At 38.8% G+C, this 18,689-nt stretch overlaps 1 protein-coding gene across 1 annotated transcript in view; it reads left to right on the forward strand.

The window, feature by feature from the left end:
- GAA (glucosidase alpha, acid) overlaps positions 1 to 14,532 on the forward strand; it is a 22,161-nt gene extending 7,629 nt beyond the window's left edge. The window contains exons 7-20 of the mRNA XM_015817440.1: positions 227 to 345; positions 1,406 to 1,537; positions 3,418 to 3,528; positions 4,248 to 4,361; positions 4,493 to 4,577; positions 5,996 to 6,113; positions 6,814 to 6,947; positions 7,187 to 7,338; positions 8,641 to 8,789; positions 9,168 to 9,309; positions 9,761 to 9,859; positions 10,090 to 10,254; positions 12,246 to 12,398; positions 14,419 to 14,532. Coding sequence (XP_015672926.1) covers positions 227 to 345; positions 1,406 to 1,537; positions 3,418 to 3,528; positions 4,248 to 4,361; positions 4,493 to 4,577; positions 5,996 to 6,113; positions 6,814 to 6,947; positions 7,187 to 7,338; positions 8,641 to 8,789; positions 9,168 to 9,309; positions 9,761 to 9,859; positions 10,090 to 10,254; positions 12,246 to 12,398; positions 14,419 to 14,478 — 1,733 coding nt within the window. The 3' untranslated portion in view covers positions 14,479 to 14,532. The remainder of the gene's footprint in view (positions 1 to 226; positions 346 to 1,405; positions 1,538 to 3,417; positions 3,529 to 4,247; positions 4,362 to 4,492; positions 4,578 to 5,995; positions 6,114 to 6,813; positions 6,948 to 7,186; positions 7,339 to 8,640; positions 8,790 to 9,167; positions 9,310 to 9,760; positions 9,860 to 10,089; positions 10,255 to 12,245; positions 12,399 to 14,418) is intronic.
- Positions 14,533 to 18,689: the final 4,157 nt, after the last annotated feature.

Raw genomic sequence — 18,689 nt, forward strand, 5'->3', positions numbered from 1 at the left:
TAGAAGCAACCCTTTATACACCAAAGCTGCAACCCAAAACAGAGTCTTAGATATAAGCATAACCTTTAAAATAGTTATGGTAGGTTGGGTTTAGGGTTGAAAGGTCCAGACATATTGTATTTTATTGAAACTCTTTTTCTATGAGAGATTTGAGAGTGCTGATGGTTTTGAGAGGTTTTGAATGTTGATTCTCTCTCTCCCCCCCCCCTTCTCAAAATTCCTCCAGGTTACCCATTCATGCCTCCTTACTGGGCTCTCGGATTCCATCTCTGTCGCTGGGGATACACTTCCACTGCTATTACACGGGAAGTGGTGAAAAACATGACTGCAGCTCTTTTCCCCCTGGTAGGTGCCTTCTCTGAATTCCATCTGACTATAGCTTCTCTCTGGCCCTTGGACTGGCTTATATATTTCCCTGAGCCATAATGTGATTGTATTTTATTAAGTTCAGAGGTTCTTTTCCGATGCCCTATCAATTGCTCTGGCAATCTCCTGCAATCAGAGATTAAGAAACACAATTGATGCAACAACAAAATTATAATGGCGACAGGCCCAATTTCATATTAATGAATACATAAAGGGGAAGGCAAGTTAAAAGATACAGTTCAGCAAATATTTCTGTACAAAAGAGAGCCAGTTTGTGGCGAAGACATCAAACTAGAAAACAGGAAGCCATGAGTTATAGTCCTGTCTTAGCTATGAAAGCCAATAGGTGACTTTGGGCCAGTCACTCTCTCTCAGCCCACCCCACCCCACAGGATTGTTGTTGTGGGGAAAATAGGAGGAAGAAATTACGTTTGAATGTGTTTGCCGCCGTGAGTTATTTATAAAAATAATAAAGGCAGAGTACAAACAGATAGATAGATAGATAGATAGATAGATAGATGATAAATAAAATAAAATAAATAAAAATAAAATAATAAAATAAAATAAAATAAAATAAAATAATAAAATAAAATAAAATAAAATAAAATAAAATAAAATAAAATAAAATAAAATAATAAAATAAAATAAAATAAAATAAAATAAAATAAAATAAATAAAATAAAATAAAATAAAATAAATAAAGCCTGCAAATCACAGTAAAATAAAAAAAGGATTCTACCAAAACTTCTGAGTTGGTTTTAGCTTCGTGTGTGTTTTGTGAATTCAGATATCGATTTTTGTAAATGAGGGTTAATGGATTGTGTCAAGATTGAATGATTAATGGATTGTGTCAATTCAGCTAATTTACCTAATAAACCATTATAAAACAGATCACAGGTTGGGTATGGATACCCAACCTGTATGAAGTAGTACAGCTGCCCTGTCAGTGTAATCACTCAAAGAGAATATTTGTTCTTAGAGAAAAAGTGAGGTGGGACGCAAACCTGCTTTCACCAGAATCTCATTCCTGGGCTCATAGGATGTACAATGGAATGATCTGGATTATATGGACGCTAAGCGAGACTTCACTTTCAACAAGGATGGTTTCAGGGACATGCCAGACATGGTGAATGATTTCCATCGTGATGGTCGGAGGTATGTCATGATTGTGGTAAGTTAATGAATCCTGAATTCTCCTTTGAGGGGCTCACAGCAGTTGAAAATATTGCTGTGTGGAAGTTGACCTAGATCAGTTGTCAGATTCTGATACTGCTGGCCTGACCCAAAAGAGGTAGATAACATTGAATGTAATTCCAGAAATGATATTAATTATAATATTCTGTCTTTGCTTTGCAGCCCTCTCATATGTTGCATGCTCTTGAAGGGTTTGCAAAATCTGCTAGTTTTGTTCCACAGAAGTAGATGATGCAGTTCTATGTCCAGCCCTCCCTAATGCAGTGAGTGAGTCTTTTGGAAGGAAAATGCAATCTAGGGCCTTCCAGTTTAGGAAGGATTCCTTGTTTCGCTGGAGATTCTCTAAGGCAGAGTTCCTTGTCAGCCTATATTTGAGAAGGCCCAATCAGTTGCTAGAAGTATTGGAATGTAATTCAATGTCTTTATGGTAATCTAACAAAATCTTGAACGCTTGTCAGTATTTCAACTTATACCTAACACAACCAAAGCAAAGTTGTTTTGAGCTGCTTTCCAGCTTTCTACTTTTCCAGGACAAATATATTTTCTCAGTATTCTTCCCCTTCCCTGAGTCAAATGAATACAGGTAGTCCTCGACTTACAACGGATTGTTTAGTTGAGTGCTCAAAAGTCACAACCACACTGAAAAAAGTTACATATGACCGTTTTTCACCCTTATAACCGTTGCATGGTCACATGATCAAAATTCAGAAGCTTGCCAAATGACTCATATTTATGACGATTGAAATGTCCCAAGGTCATGTGATCACATTTTGCAACCTTCTGACAAGAATAGTCAATGGGGGAAACCAGATTCACTTAACAACCCTGTTACTAATTTAACAAGTGCAGTGATTCACTTAACAACTGTGGCAAGGAAGGTTGTACAATGAGACAAAATTCTCTTAACAAATGTCTCGCTTAGCAACAGAAATTTTGGGCTCAATTGTGGTTGTAAGTCAAGGACTGCCTGTATTATATCACATTTGCAAACTTTTCATAGGTGGGGTCATATGAATGGAAAAGTTATTTCTGTTTGAGACAATGAACAAAGTATATTTCTCAAAGGAGCCTCTACTGAAAATCTGGAAGGGAGGCAGACAGGTGATGGTACAATATCAGTGTGGCTTTCTTACATATGTCAGTAAGATTGGGTTGGTCTGATTTTTTCCCCTCCCCCAAAGGATTTTGGGTTTTTGTTTGTTAATTGTGAAGGGATTAGCTTAAGTGGTATTTTGCAATTTCAGTATGGTTTTTATTTCCAAATGGCAGGAATCAACACTGTAGATTTTTAATAATAATGGAATAAAGGGTTGGGAAACTGCACTCAGCCCTGAGGCCTCAGATTGCCCATCTCTACTTTTTAGAGTAGAAAGGAAAATTATACAGACCTAGAAAGCACAGAGAACTTTAGATGTTCGTGTATTTCGACTTTTAGAAAAGCAACAGCAGCATGAATGACTTTCCATACTCACGTAATGGGTTGCTCTCTTTATGACCTTTTAATGTTCCATTCATGTTTTGCATTTAGAATGTGATAATCCACAAGCTGTGTGCTGTTGCCCAACTTCAGTAATGGATGTTCCTCTTTCTCCTAAAATGTCAAGTTTGCTTCTGTTTTTCACACTGTTAAAATGTCATAATCTGGACTTTCTACGTATAAATAAAGGCATGTTCATTTCCGATGCCTCATGTGCTTTTTTGACAATCTGTCTCCCAACTCTGAAGTACTGCCAAAGTTTGAAAGAGCATGTGTTTTGTTCCCTTGCTTGAGACAACCGTGTCCTGTCCCCCTCACATTTTCATACTCCCATCAGATTCATTATGGCTAAACAGATGTCTCCCTCTGTTTCCTTGTAGGATCCAGGGATCAGCAGTTCCAGTCCCCCTGGCAGTTATAGGCCCTATGATGAAGGCCTGAAGCGGGGGGTCTTCATCGTAAATGCGACAGGACAACTTTTGATTGGAAGGGTGAGACTTGAGATCACCCATGGACAGGGGCCTGTACAGAAGCAGTTACTGGGTTCAAAATGGCAGGCGTGACTGGGCAATCAAAGCCCTGTTCCTGTTTATATGTATATATGTATATACAAAACATATTAAAAAGTAATGGGCTTCATTTGGACAATCAGTCCTGCCATCCTGAAGCCAGTGACCACTGCTATGGACACTCCTGCCTTGAGCCTTGGTAGAGAAAGGATGAAGCTTCAGTGGGGGAGGTGCCATGTGGTGAAATTTAAGTCTGTAGTCTAGTAGATCTTGAAAGAAGAATAGAACAAAGGGAGTTAGGGAATATATTTTTTGTTTCCCTTGTGAACATTTCTCACATATTTCATGTCTTCCTTTGATCTTGAGCCATTGAAATCCAGATATGAAGATACACATGTTGAATGCAGCTGCGTTTATAGTTTCACTATTATACAACATCATGAAAGGGCGATGGGTTCAACTTTAAAACATTTTTTTTATTCTGATAATTAGCCTGTTAATGTTTTTATTGTTCCATCTCCAAAGATACAACATCATGTAAGGACGATGGGTTCAACTTTAAAACAATTTTTTTTTATTCTGATAATTAGCCTGTTAACTTTTTTATTGTTCCATCTCCAAAGATACACTAAAATGCATCACGGTAGAATATATAGAAGGTTTACAGATTTATACTCATAGCTCTGGTTTTTATCTTCTAGGTTTGGCCTGGGCCCACTGCCTTCCCTGATTTCACCAACCCAGAGACTCACCAGTGGTGGCATGACATGGTGAAGGATTTCCATGACAAAGTGCCCTTTGACGGCATGTGGATAGTGAGTTTCCAAGCCTGGGACTTGAATGCTGAACAGTTGGGAGATTTTTCCTTTGGTTGGATGGCGCTTTTGGAAGTTGTAATTTAAAAAGAAAATATGACACATAAACCTCCTTCTATTCCCTTCTCTAGGACATGAATGAGCCATCAAATTTTGTGGATGGTTCCTTGGAAGACTGTCCAAACAACAAGCTTGAAAACCCCCCATACGTACCAGGTAAAAAGGGGAGCAGCTTGTTGGGAGGGGATGCTTCTGGCAAACATATAGTCTAGTTGGAGGACTAAGAAAAAAATAAAATTAATTATTTGAGGGAGGGAGAAAGACGAACAGTGGAATAAAATCCATACCTGAAATACGTACTATATTCCATTTGTTTGAAATTTAAATTTGTTGAAACATGTCTCCAGTTTAGTTAACAGTCATCTTGATAAAGATGATAAATAAGATGGGAATCTGTCTTCCCACTCAGTGATTCTTAGGCGTGTGTTCATGTTTGTGTGTCTAGCTTTTATATTGCCTTAAACCAGGGGTAGGCAACCTTGGTTCTTTTATGACTCGTGGACTTCAACTCCCAGAATTCCTGAGCCAGCATGGCTGGCTCAGGAATTCTGGGAGTTGAAGTCCACGAGTCATAAAAGAGCCAAGGTTGCCTACCCCTGCCTTAAACTATGGTTCGCTTTAACTATAACTGAACAAATCAGAGTGTTCTGATTTATACATAATATTAAACCTGAACCTTATTTTACAAATGGCAGTGACTGAATTCACACATCCTATCATGACCAAATGAAACAGATTACCTATTGTCTTAGAATGTTGTGTGAGCCAGCCACAGCAGATTTAAGAGGCTCTTTAAGTAATTGGATGGAACTGTAATCCAATACATCTTGGGTTTGGGTTTTTTTTTCTCTGTTTGAGCATAATACAACTTACCTAAATAAATACACAGACAACTAATTGCTTCTAATAAGAGAGGACATTGCAAAAATTCTGGCAAATATCTGCCAGGTAGTTGAACAATAAAAAGTTGCTAAATAAGCTATAGTGAAAAAGGGTTGTAGTACAATTTACAGGGATTTTAAATAAAATTGAAGAATATACTTAGTAGCGTATTTCCTACTGATTTTTAGTTCAATATGGAAAGTAAACATATTGTTGACTGAAATACATTGTAGGCATATGAATTTTACATATGACTATACTATAAATGATACATAAGCACTGGATGCATGAGGCTTTTGAAAAATGCAAACATGGATTCCGAACATTCAGACGTTCTTTGGCCTAACTTTGCAAACACTTGAATCTGGATATTTAAGAAGACTTGTTGGCTTTTTTCAATGTTTTTAGTTTTGGGGGCACCCAGTCCAGAGCTAACCCAAATGGCTTATAACAGGGGTCCCCAACCCCTGCTCCGTGGACCGGTACCAGCCCGTGGCTGATTGGGAACTGGGCCAAGCATGTGGCGGGCGAGTATGCAAAGCTCTATTTGTCCAAGCGGCAGGCACACACGCATGAAACCAAAAGTCACTGTGACATCTAAAACACTCAGTTCTGCACATCTCGCACATCCTTTGCTTTGCGGTCTGGACAATTTCATTGGTTATATAGCATTTCTCCCCATATATTTGCAGGAATGCTGGGTGGAACCTTGAAGGCAAAAACCCTCTGCGCCTCCAGTAGGCAGAAGCTGTCTTCCCACTATAACTTGCACAGCCTTTATGGGTTGACTGAAACCATTGCAACACATGAGTGAGTATGAAAGGGAATTCTGCCAGATAGATAGGTGTTCCTTTGATCCTGCCCAAGAGATGGAGTGCCTTTTTTATACAAATTAAGGACAATATAGCTCATCCCCGACTTATTTGTTTATTGACTGTTCAAAGTTGCAACGACACTGAAAAAAAGTGATTTATAACCACTTACTGACATTTAACACCAACCCACCACTCCCACAATCCTGTGATCAGAATTTGATTGCTTGGCAATCAGCATTTATTTACAACAGTTGTAGTGTCCTGGGGTCATATGATTACCATTTGTGACCTTCTCCATCTGGTTTCCAGCAAACAAAGTCAATGGAGGGGGGGAAGCTGGATTCACTTAAATGACTGCATGATTCACTTAACAACTGCAGTGATTTGCTTAGCAACCATGGCAAAAAAAGGTTGTAAAATTAACAGGCGCCTCACTTAGCAACATAAATGTTGGGTCTCCATTGTAATCATAAGTTGAGGACTACCTATAATGCATTTTGGTATGGGGGAATTGGATTACCTACCTCAACAGCTAGGTTGAAACTAAGCTAGTAATTGAAAGGGTATGATTTATTATGGCAAAATCCATGACTCTGGTGTTTTCAGTATTTTCTAAACCTTGTGCAGTTAGGAGTATAAAAACTCCAGGTTTCAAATCCATCAAGGTCATTTGAATACTTCTTTTCTGTTCTCAGTGCTTTGGTGAAAGTGCGAGGGAAGCGTCCATTTGTGATCTCACGTTCCACCTTTGCCAGCCACGGACGCTATGCTGGCCATTGGACAGGGGATGTCATAAGCGTTTGGGAACATTTATACTACAGTATACCAGGTACAAGTATTTGTAGAAACCACTTTGTGAACTTCTCCAAATCTGTACCTGTCTATCGTGTGTGTGTGTGTGTATGTTCTATATCTCCTTTGGAAAGAAAAACGTATCAGAAAAAGATATTATCTGGCAAGACAAAATATTGTGGCTCCTCTCTTGTAGAACATCAACATTTCTCTTACTGCTTTCTGGAGCTTACCATTCAGGGTTTTTCCTAATCCACATTATCTGTCCTTTTAAAGCAATGCTGCTCTTCAATCTCTATGGAGTGCCATTGGTTGGGGCTGACATCTGTGGATTTCTGAACAGCACGACGGAGGAGCTGTGTGTGCGCTGGACTCAACTGGGTGCATTCTATCCTTTCATGCGAAACCACAATGACCGCGGAAGCAAGGTAAGCATGAGAACTGTGCATCAGCCTGGCCATTGTTTTCATTGGAGAGGGCTGTGACAAACTGGAACAAAGCAGCAGCCTGCAGGCAATTCTGGGAGTGATAATCTCACTATATCTAGAGGTACCAGACTTAGGAAATTGATTTAGTAAGTTTAAACAGGATATATGAATTGGGTGTGTGTGTGAACCGTTTCTTAGAATTTGATTGGTCTCTCTTACATCAAAAATTGGGTACAAAGACAGGTTGTTAAGGAAAGTCCATGAACTTTTCAACAAGTTGAAACTTGAAATAGGCTTCAATTTGTTAGGATTTTTCCTGTCAAGCTTGTAGCCAAGGCTAGTGTTCTTACTTTCATTGTAAATCAGTGATGATGTAGCTTTTAAATAGAAATCACTGCAAACAAGCAAATAATAAGTGATGCTTATATGTTTGGGTTTTTCCTCTCTTAAAACTGAAAATACATTCCTCTTTGTATTTGGAGCATACTATAAAATCTAGCTTTATAATAAGAAAAATAAAAAAGTGTGTAATATGCATTTATCCAATCAAGGCACCAAAAGTTAATTTAGTGATCCAAGAATACTGAATGAGAAGCTCTAAGATAGTATAATATTTGCAAATCAAAGAAATACAGCTTGCCATAGGAGGCCATAATAATAGTTTTTGTACTTGTGTGAAAAGACTAATTTCTCTTTCCACATTCCTTCTTAATTGCAGGGCATGGCTTTAGTGTATGGTGTGAAGTAGGCCTTAATGCCTCAATTCTTGTTAAGTACAAGAGTCATGTGTGGGAGAACGTGCTAGTAGCAGGAAGGAAAAAAGATTCAGTATGGAAAAGAACTTCCTGAATCCCACCTTAGTACAAGCCATCCTCGATTTGCAATCACAATTGACCCCAAAATTTATGTTGCTAAGTGAAATATTTGTTAAGTGATTTTGCACCATTTTATGACTTCTCTTGCCTCTATTGTTAAGTGGATCTGGCTTCCCCATTGACTTTGCTGGTTAGAATGTCTCAAAAGGTGATCACATGACCCCAGGATACTGCAACCGTCATAAATATGAACCAGTTGCCAAGCATCTGAATTTTGATCATGTGAACATGGGGATGCTGCAAAATGTGAATGGTGTGAATAAGTAAAAAATGATCATAAGTCACTTTTTTCAGTGCCGTTGTAACCGAACCGTCACTAAAGGAACTGTTGTAAGTCAAGGACTATCTGTAAATAGAAGAAATGCCTTTTCTGCCTCAGGAACCCGGTAACATGATAACTCTCATTTCTTGTCTGTCTACTTTGCAGTCTCAAGAGCCATATGCCTTCAGCCTGGAAGCCCAACAAGCCATGAGGAAAGCCTTTTCCCTGCGCTACTCTCTGTTGCCCTATCTTTACACCCTGTTCCACAAGGCCCACTCCACAGGCGAGACAGTAGCCCGTCCTCTTTATTTTGAGTAAGTCAGGGGACGGCTGTGTTGTGAGGGAGGATATGGCCCGATGGATCTCAGCTAACATTTGATTGAAATGCTCTGGAGCAAAAGCTTCTGAATTATTATAAAATAGCCTTCACCAATGATCTTCCAAGTGAGTTTTAAGGTAAACGCATGGTGGGAATTCAACATCGGGCTGGGTAAGACTTGGAGGAAGGCTGACAGACAATTTTGAAATCTTTTACCTGTCCTCAAAGAAGGATGTGGTGGTACTCTTGCTCAGTTCTGGCTGAAGGAAATAGATCTACACATGGGAGGGAAATCTGTTGTAATGACTTTTTGTCCTTGATTGCCAGAAGTTCTTTGAAGTCGTGTGGTCATGTTCTTTTATCATTCTTGCAGGTTCCCACAAGACACATATACATGGACCATTGATAGACAGTTCATGTGGGGAGCTGGGCTCCTCATTACTCCTGTGTTAGAAGAAGGGATAAGGAAAATGGCTGGCTATTTTCCTTTGGGGACATGGTACGATATCATCACGGTGAGTGTGGCTTTCAGCATTCACGGAGGCTCAGATGGAATGTCTGTGACTCTCTGCCTTAATCAGCCATTAAACGTTCGCAGAGTTTACATAGATGGTTGCAGTTGACCCATTTAATCCTGTTCCATCATCTTGTGCCTGCTCTTCTGCTAAGAGCAGTTGTTCTGGGTACTTTTGTCTATAGTGTCAGACCTGTAGGTTAAGGCAGACTAAGAAACCAATGCCATATAAGTCTAAAAACCCTCTTTAATTAGAACAGGTACAGTAACAGAATCCTGTATGCCTGAATGTGCCTTCCTCCCTCCCTTATTTTACCTTTGTCTAATTCACTGCCTGAGATTTTTCTCAAGTTAATTTCTTGGAATGAACATAAGCCTCTCTTGTCTGATTGTTGCTTTGGTAATACAAACCTTGTCTTAATTATATGATTTTTATATCTGTGGGTCTTCAGGGATCCGTCATCCACAGCAAGGGACAATGGATTCTCCTACCTGCTCCACTTGACACGATCAATGTCCATATCCGTGGAGGTCACATTCTTCCTTTGCAGGTGGGCCTAATACGCCAGTTCTTCTCCTGCTACTTTCCCAGAAAATAGGAGAATGGAAGCCCAATATTGCTGCAAGATTCTCTGGATAGAATGCTTTGTTTTTAAAAAAATAAAAAAAATTTTTTTGCTTGGGATGGGAGGAGTGGGGGAGGAAATGTAACTAAAGTGAAGAAGTCTTTTAGGCCCTTCTACTTTGATATAACTTCTTCCTCTACTGCAAATCTCTCCAGGAACCTGCTCTCACAACCACAGAATCCCGCTTGAATGGAATGACGCTCATCGTGGCATTGACACTGGAAGGGGTAGCCAGAGGAGATTTGTTCTGGGATGATGGTGAAGGTCTGCTGACCTTTGAGAAGGGTGATTACACACAGATCTTCTTTCTGGCAACACATGTGAGTGTTCGAGTAACAAATTTGATCTTGGTAGCTAAACTATGCTAACCAGAGCATATTGCATTTTAATCAGTTATTTCTTATTTTCGGTTACCTCAAGGACAGGTAGTTCTCGACTGACAACTACTGAAAAAAGTGATTTATGACCGTTTTTCACACAATCGTTGTAACATTTCTATGGTCACGTGATCAAAAGTTGGACACTTGGCAACTGGCACATATTTATGACGGTTGTAGTGTCCCTTGGTCATGTGATCACCTTTTACAATCTTCTGACAAGCAAAGTCAACGGACAAGCCAAATTCACTTAATAACCGTGTTACTTAACAACTGCAGTGATTCAGTTAACTGTGGCAAGAAAAGTCGTAAAATGGGGAAAGCTCACTTAACAACTGTCTTGCTTAGCAATGGAAATTTTGGTCTCAGTTGTAGTCATAAGTCGGGGACTAACTGTATCTTGTTTCTCTTCCTATCGGAACACCCCAAAATATCTGCATAATAGTGTCACAGCAGGGCAGTAGATGAGATGGCAAGGTACAGTATGCTGAAAACCCCTGTAGACTTTCTAAGCCCATTTGGATACAAGGATTGCTTTCTCACTGACCAAGTTGCTCTTCATTGGTGCCCTTCTACAGCTGAATTATGACTACAATAATAGCAGGGGTCTGCCATTTTTTGTGGCCAATGGCCACACGTGAATTTTGGCAGGTATGCTCTTGGTCACACTGCAAAAAATAGAACAGTCAGGAGTGGCTGAGCTTTGGGTGTTAAATACTATATATTAAGTGCAAGTGATAAGATTTGCAGTAGTTGATGTTCACTTCAGAAAAGGCTCTTAGGACTTTTGTGGGTTAATTTATTTAAGAAAATTTATATTGCCGCCTAGCTCATTCTTGACTCCAGGGAACTTGCAAGGGTAAACCCCAAAAACAAAAAAACAATAACAAAAAAACAGTGACACCCCCTGGCAACAACAAACATTTGAGCCACTTGATGGGCTCCATATTACTCTAGGGTCCCCAGATCCATTGGCAGGACATGTCTTCAGGATCTTGTGGAAGACTATCAAAGTGGGGGCCAATTGTATCGATGCAGGGACAATGTTCCACAGGATGGAGGGTTGCGGGTTGTACTTTAAAGGGCAGAGTGATCAGTTATGGTGAGATTGGATGGGAAAGCAGTGGGCAGAATCAGTTGTCTCCAAAGGGAAGGCTGATTAGCACATAGGCAGCACCATAACAACCTTAATAAATGTGCCTTCTTGTGGTAAGGTTGTCCAAGAGATGAAAACAAAGCTGAGAATGGTGCATTTCTCACACCTTATTTCTTAGCTGGATGCTTCTTTCTAAAGATCATTCTTAACCAGGCACCCTCTAAACACGCAGACCTGTATCTCCAGTGACTGTTTGGTAAGAGCTGTTTCTGCAGCTTCTGTGCAATTCTAGGAAAGGTGTACAAGGTTATAGACAGGTGCTACCTGCCCACCTTTTCACCCTCCAAAGCACTTGAAGTATATATTATTGGGTGTTAATAATCAAACTTTTTCTTACGCTTATATTTCAACCCTGCCAGTTTTTAAAAATTCCTCTTCCCTTCTTCTGATTCTTTGAGGATCTAACTGCTTACTGATTATAAGACTTTTACTAGCACTGCCAATTATATAGAAAAAAAAGAAAAACCAAGAGAAAGACTTTGTGGGATCTCACTTACCATGCCATGTCACATCGAATCTAGAAGTTGTCTTTGGCTGCACTACAGCAGGACTACATACATCACCATGACACAACAGAAAAAAAATTACATGCAGCAATACTTCCAAAAACAGATGAAGCTCAGAAAAATCTAGATATTATTATGCATCTAAATATCATGACTCCATTGAATTTCCACCCGCTGTGTCCCTTGCCTTCTCCAAAATGTTGATCCCTGACCTTGAAGGTTGCCTATTGCTGTGCTATTTGCATCGGCTTCTCCTTTTCTTCTTGTTGCAGGGTGTGCTAATGAATGAGATTGTGCGACTCAGCAGCCACATAGATGGGCTCCTTCTGATACAGGTGCTGGTGTTAGGTGTCCCCAGCCCTCCCCATCAGGTCCTGGCAAATGATACCCCTGTCTTGGATTTTTCTTACCGCACTGACACCAAGGTAAGTGTGTTTCTTGCACTCCAGAAGGTTTCTGCATGAGAATCCAATCCAACAAATGTGGATTCTTTCATCAATATAATTTATTGTTTTCAAAAAGTTCTTTATTGTTTTAACTGTTTTTATGGTTTTGGAATTGTAACCCGCCCAGAGTCATTAACTGAGCTATGCAGTTGTAGAAATTGAATACATAAATAAATACAAGTAATATAAATACAAATATAATATAATATAAATACAAAGAACAGGGAGTCAAGCTATTTTCCAAGGCGCCTGAAGGCAGGACAAGAAGCAATGGATGGAAACTACCGGTAATCAAGGAGAGAAGCAACCTAGAACTAAGGAGAAACTTCCTGACGGTTAGAACAATTAACCAGTGGAACAACCTGCCTCCAGAATCGGTGAATGCGCCAACACTGGAAGTTTTTAAGAAGAGACTGGACAGCCATTTGTCCGAAATGGTATAGGATTTCCTGCCTGAGCAGGGGGTTGGACTCGATGACCTCCAAGGTCCCTTCCAACTTTATTATTATTATTATTATTATTATTATTATTATTATTATTATTACATAAACATCTTGCAGTGGTAATGGATTTGGAGACGATAGTTATGAATGAAGCTTCCTAGGATTCTCAGAACTAGTTCCACTATTGAAGAAAGAGGTGGAAAACTCATTCCTGATTGCATGCCTCCTCCAGCTTTAGTGAAGCTCCCAAAACGCTTTCCTTCTGTGACACTGAAGTAGCAAACTGGCTATTTATCAGTGATCCTTTGCTTGGAAACTGAGTGCATTTCAAAGTTAAGAAACAAAGGTTAACAAATATTCTGGATACCTTTGAAAGACTCTTGGGGATCTTCATACAAAGTTAAACTTGACATTTCTCGAATTAGTTTATCTTGTCAATGCTTTTTCTTTATTAAAATGTTCCACTCAATAATAAATTAGGTTGAGTGTGCTTGAGATATACATAGGAAAAAAATGGTTGGAGCAATTGAAAAGAAGGGAAAATATTCTTCTTCTCGGTCCCCTAGAAGACACTGCTAGAGCCAGGAGGCATATATTTATTTTGCACTTAATTATTTTTTTGTCTTGCTTTTTTTTCTTCCTCTCTTGCTGCATAAGGCTGAATATGGCCCTCAGCCCCAGAAATGGATGCCCTCTCCGGCATTAATGCAGCATCCTTTTTTGTACCTCCCGCCCAGCTAGCAACAGGCCAATACAGATAGTCCTTGACTTAAAATCATTTATTTAGTGACCGTTCGAAGATACAACGGCATTGAAAAAAGTGACTTATGGCCATTTTTCACACAACCGTTGCAGTGTCCCCATGGTCACGTGATCAAAACTTGGATACTTGGCAACTGGCTCATATTTATGACGGTTGCAGTGTCTCGGGGTCATGCAAAATCAATGGGGGAAGCCTGATTCACTTAGCAACTGTGTTACTAAGTTAACAGTTGTAGTGATTCACTTAGCAACTGTAGCAAGAAAGGTCATGAAATGGGACAAAACTCACTTAATTGTCTTGCTTAACAACAGAAATTTTGGGCTCATTTGTGATGGTTAGTCGAGGACTGCCTGTATTCCAAATGATATAAAATGTAGACAGAGAGAGTTTGCACACATCCTTTTCATTCATCAATTTGGGTGTGTATTTTTATTTAGTTTTGTAAGGCACCTACTGTCATAATGGGTGATTTTCTTAAATGCTAAGCAATAACCTCCATTAATTGCTGAGGACACATTTAAGTCTATGGCCTTTGTAGAAACTTTGCAGAAAGTCCCATGGGAAGAGCTTGTGTGTGGTTTGTGATATCCCAATTAAGTTTGTAGTTCAGTGCAGATAAGTGCATTGGTGTGTTGAGGAGGCAACACTGCACCATCTAAAGCTCCAGTTCTCTCCTCAGCTTTGTAGGGCCATTCATAGCCACACAAGTTATATTACTGCGTAATGTTCCTCACATTGATGACAGGATATTATTTTGAGCAATTGTAACTAACTTCCTCTGTCACTTCTTCAGGTCCTTACTATTCCACTCTCTTTGCTGATGGGGGAGGAATTTGTCATCACTTGGTCCTGAGAAGAAAAAAAGACAGACCACAATCTGAATGAAAAATAAACACCTCTGAAATGTAAAATGAAAAAAAAAAGTTTCTTTGAGGAACAAGATCCTTTTGCTCTGGTGTTCCAGTAAGGATTATTAGGGCCTGCAGGAGATCTCCTGTGCTCTTTATCCAAACTGGATAGGTAACAAGATTTGTGTCGGGTTGGATGCTACCAGGCTTCATGACCAGATTCTATAATGGTTTGAATGATTGCATTTTTCAAATGTCACCTCCTCCTCCTAGAGAAGAATACATGATTTCTGTTAAGGATGTTGTAATATTTCCCAGAAATGCACAGGGAGGTGGAGTAGAGCAGCTGATTTTCAAGTGCCAGGATTATATTCTGTAATTTTATCAAATTAGGGGGGGGGAAAGGATCTCAGTGTATAGATAATAAAAGTACCAGATGTCCCAACCAATGTACTGACTGCATGCTACTGCATTAATATAATATTTTGACAAACATGTTGTCTATGTGATAATGCTTTATACATTTATATAAAACCATACTTCCTTAAACCAAAGTTTTCCTCATCTTCTGATAGATGTTCTCATGGCAGCCTCAGGTGAGAATGCTTAAGCAGTTCTTTCTCTTGACAATTGATTGCTTCCCAGTTGCTATCTCTTTTTGAGGGAATAGTTTAGTTCTCCATCAGAAAACTGAGTTGTTTCAAGACCAGGCCTCCTTGAAGCATTCATGGACTTCTCTATTCAAGTTAGACAAATTATTGACTTGCTTGAATAGAGAAATCCAGGAATAGAGTAGCTTCCACTTTTTGTGTTTGCTTGATTCCTTGCTGGCCCATCCTTTTCTTTCACTTCCAAAGGCTTTCCTCCTTACTTTCTATACATTTGTAAGCACTGAGTCTAGACATACTCATTTCCTGGAAATAGGTTTATTCCCAATGAAGTTGGTATTTTCCCTATATTGTATTCATCTGCATAATTGAGATTTGCTTCCTGTTCGAAGTCATACAAGGATATTTAATGTAGGAGTTAGACCGATGTTCTGTAGAATTGTGTTGAGATGATATAACATGGGATGCCACATACTCTTACAAAGATTTACAGTACAGCATTTTTGTCAGATGGTTATATTAAGAAAAAAACATAGAGTTCATTGGTTGGACAATTTGGTACATTTTATATATTTCTTTTAAAGCAAGCAATGCATTTTTGGCATTGTGCACTGAAGGAACAGTTCCTAATTTCTTCTTTCAGTTGGGACATGGAATAGGAAAATCAAGGAAAAGTTGAAATTGTCAAAATGGATATGATGTATGCTATTTTGGATGTCCTAGGAATAAGGGAATGTTTATGAACCAGAATGGGCCAATTTAATTCAGACAATTAGATGGTTTGTGGCCTCAGTCCATAAAAAGGAATGAACCAACTGTGGTACCTAAAATATTTAAGTACATGCTCAGCTAAAATCAAATACGAGATAAAATCTTAACAAAATTAATGGCTAGCAAGTAAACATCTATGATGGACAACAATGAAATCAAGTAGATTACAAAACAGGAAATAGAAGATGGAAAAGTACAATTGGCTATGAGTTTCCAGATTTGGATTGTAGAACATACCATGAATTGCTGGTTTCAAATATTCAGGTTAAACAGAGAAATTAAAGAGAAAGGTGTGTCAAAAAATAAGCTATGGAGAATATACATTGATCTTATAGTCTGACTGTAACAACTTCCATGTATCTAATTTGTGTAAAAAAGAACATGAATTGCTATGAGAAGAACCAAGAGACACTACAACTGAATAGATATTGAACAACTGAACCAAAAAAAATCCGAACATTTCAAAGAGGAAAAAAATAAAATCAAGTGGCTTTCAGAACAATCAATTGTTATAGCCAGGCAAAAAACAAAGGATGAAACACTTGGGCAGTTAGAAGAATGTAAAAGTGACAGACTTCGAAAGTCAAACAAGAAAGAATTTAAAAAAAGGTCTTTCTCTTAAGAAGGTCAACAGATGAATAAATATAAAAAGAAAATGTAAGAAGAAGAGCATTTAAAGTGTAGCTGTTCCCCCAACGGTTGGGAACAGGGTGAGGTTAGAGTGAAAGAGAATATGATGGTTGCATCGGGGGAATGTGCCAGGCTTTTATATTTTGGAGTTACTGGTTTTATTGTTTCTTATTTTTATTATGTATATGTTGCTTTATTCTTGATTGGAAGCTTCCCAGAGTTAGGTTAAGATAGTAAGTTATGCAAAAGTTTTAAATAAATAAACAAACAAGCAAACATATCTGAAGTGGGAATTCTTAAGGGAAATCATGAAGGAGGCCTTCAAGGTGCAAAGGATACTGAGTAAAAGGAATTTTTTACAAACTAGATTAAAGAAGGATGGAAACATTTACTGTATAAGGAGATTTAGGAACTTGCTCTAAAAACTGACATCTCAGACAACAAATCAGCTGTTCAGTAAGAACACACCTATTTCACTGCTTAAAACATCAGGAGAAGTCAAATCATTAAAGATAAGGCCATGCACACTTTGAAAATATTTAGAAAAAATGTTTCACACCATACATAAACCCCAGCATGTCTTAGTTATTCATTGAAATATACTGTTGTTTTTCAGGCTTTTGCTGAAATCTGAAAAGAGTTGTGGATGCTGTAAGAGATGGACTAAATTTAATCAATTCAAAGCATACACAGTACTACTTAAAGGTCTGTGTTTATAAATACAGAACAAGGTTGTGTGCTAGAGGCTGGAGAAGACTGGCATATGTCCCTCTAGGGAAGAAGGGAGATGCAGGAGAATGTCCAAATTATTAGTTACACTGACTTCTTATCCAAGGAAAGCCTTGTTTAAAGGCTCGCAAAGGAGCATACAGAATGGAGAGAAAAATGCTAAATGAATAGGCAAGTTTCAGAAAAGGCAAAGGGACATGACATCAAACAAAAATGGATAATGGAGATAGAATGAGTATAACAAAGAGATTTACCTTTGCTACAACAAAGTTCAAACTCTCTGATCGTACTGACCAGATGACAACAGAATGTGAAATACATCGCCAATGAAAATGGTAGAACACTGGCTTGTTCTGAAGGATCTGAACTGAAGGATCTCTCAGGAACTGAGCCTGAAGAAAGGGAGTGGTTCAGAATAGAGAGAAGGGAGTGAGTCAACATACCAATTGTCCTTTTAATTTCTTGACTCAGCATGCCGGCTGGGGAATTCTAGGAGTTGAAGTTCACACATCTTAAAAGTTGCCAAATTGAAGAAACTCTAGTTTAATTTATGCAGCAAATCCTAGGATTGAAAAGGACAGCAGGAGTTAAATTTGTGACGTTTCAACCACTAGTATTGTTCCAAAGTGGTTATTATTGTAAAAGATACTATCCTGTCTCCTAGCAAATAGAAAAATCATACAATACATTATATTTAGCTATTCAATTATTGCTGAAAGAATAGTATGCTACCTGCCTTCTGTGGAATAAATTAAACCAGGGCTTGCCCATAGGACCTCTTTTTAATTCCAGGAGTCATTGAATCTGGATTGCTAGATTTTTTTTTTTCTAATCTGGAATTGAAGACAAGCATTTCAGAACCAGGGTTATGGAACACCATTGTACTTCAGTGTTCAGAAGAAGACCATAGTTAAGCATGATCCTTTCACCCAGGATTCTTTAAGACTATTTTTACTACATTGTCATTTCCTCCCCCAAGCTTTGGGATCACACACCTCAAGTTTGTTTCCCTTGCCTGTCTGCAATCATGGGATTTCCAGTAATGTAACTTGATCCACCCTTTCCTACCAGCCCAGGTGAGGCCTCTCTGACTAGCTTTGCAAGTCTCATGAGAAGCTTCTTCCGCTTGAATAACTGGAGTAGTTGTCACCAGGGCTTTTTTTGTCATAGAACGCCCAGAACGGAGTTCCAGCACCTTTTTTGGATGGAACCTTGTAGGGTAGGCAAGGCGGGTTGTATGACGTGTGTGAGGTCCGGCACATTTTTTTTTAGAAAAAAAGCACTGGTTGTCACCAAAGCAAGTAACATTTCGTCACAGAAAATTGGTGTACTGACATGGAGGACCACAGTGATGAATTCTATTAATAGGTCATAAGGACAAAAAAGAGTACCATATACAATTAGTCCTTGATTTACAGCCACAATTGTGCTCAAAATTTCCACTGCTAAACGAGACAGTTGTTAAGTGAGTTTTGCCC

The sequence above is a fragment of the Protobothrops mucrosquamatus genome, unplaced genomic scaffold, assembly GCF_001527695.2.
Source record: "Protobothrops mucrosquamatus isolate PMUCROS unplaced genomic scaffold, P.Mucros_1.0 scaffold_127, whole genome shotgun sequence".
Taxonomy (NCBI): domain Eukaryota; kingdom Metazoa; phylum Chordata; class Lepidosauria; order Squamata; family Viperidae; genus Protobothrops; species Protobothrops mucrosquamatus.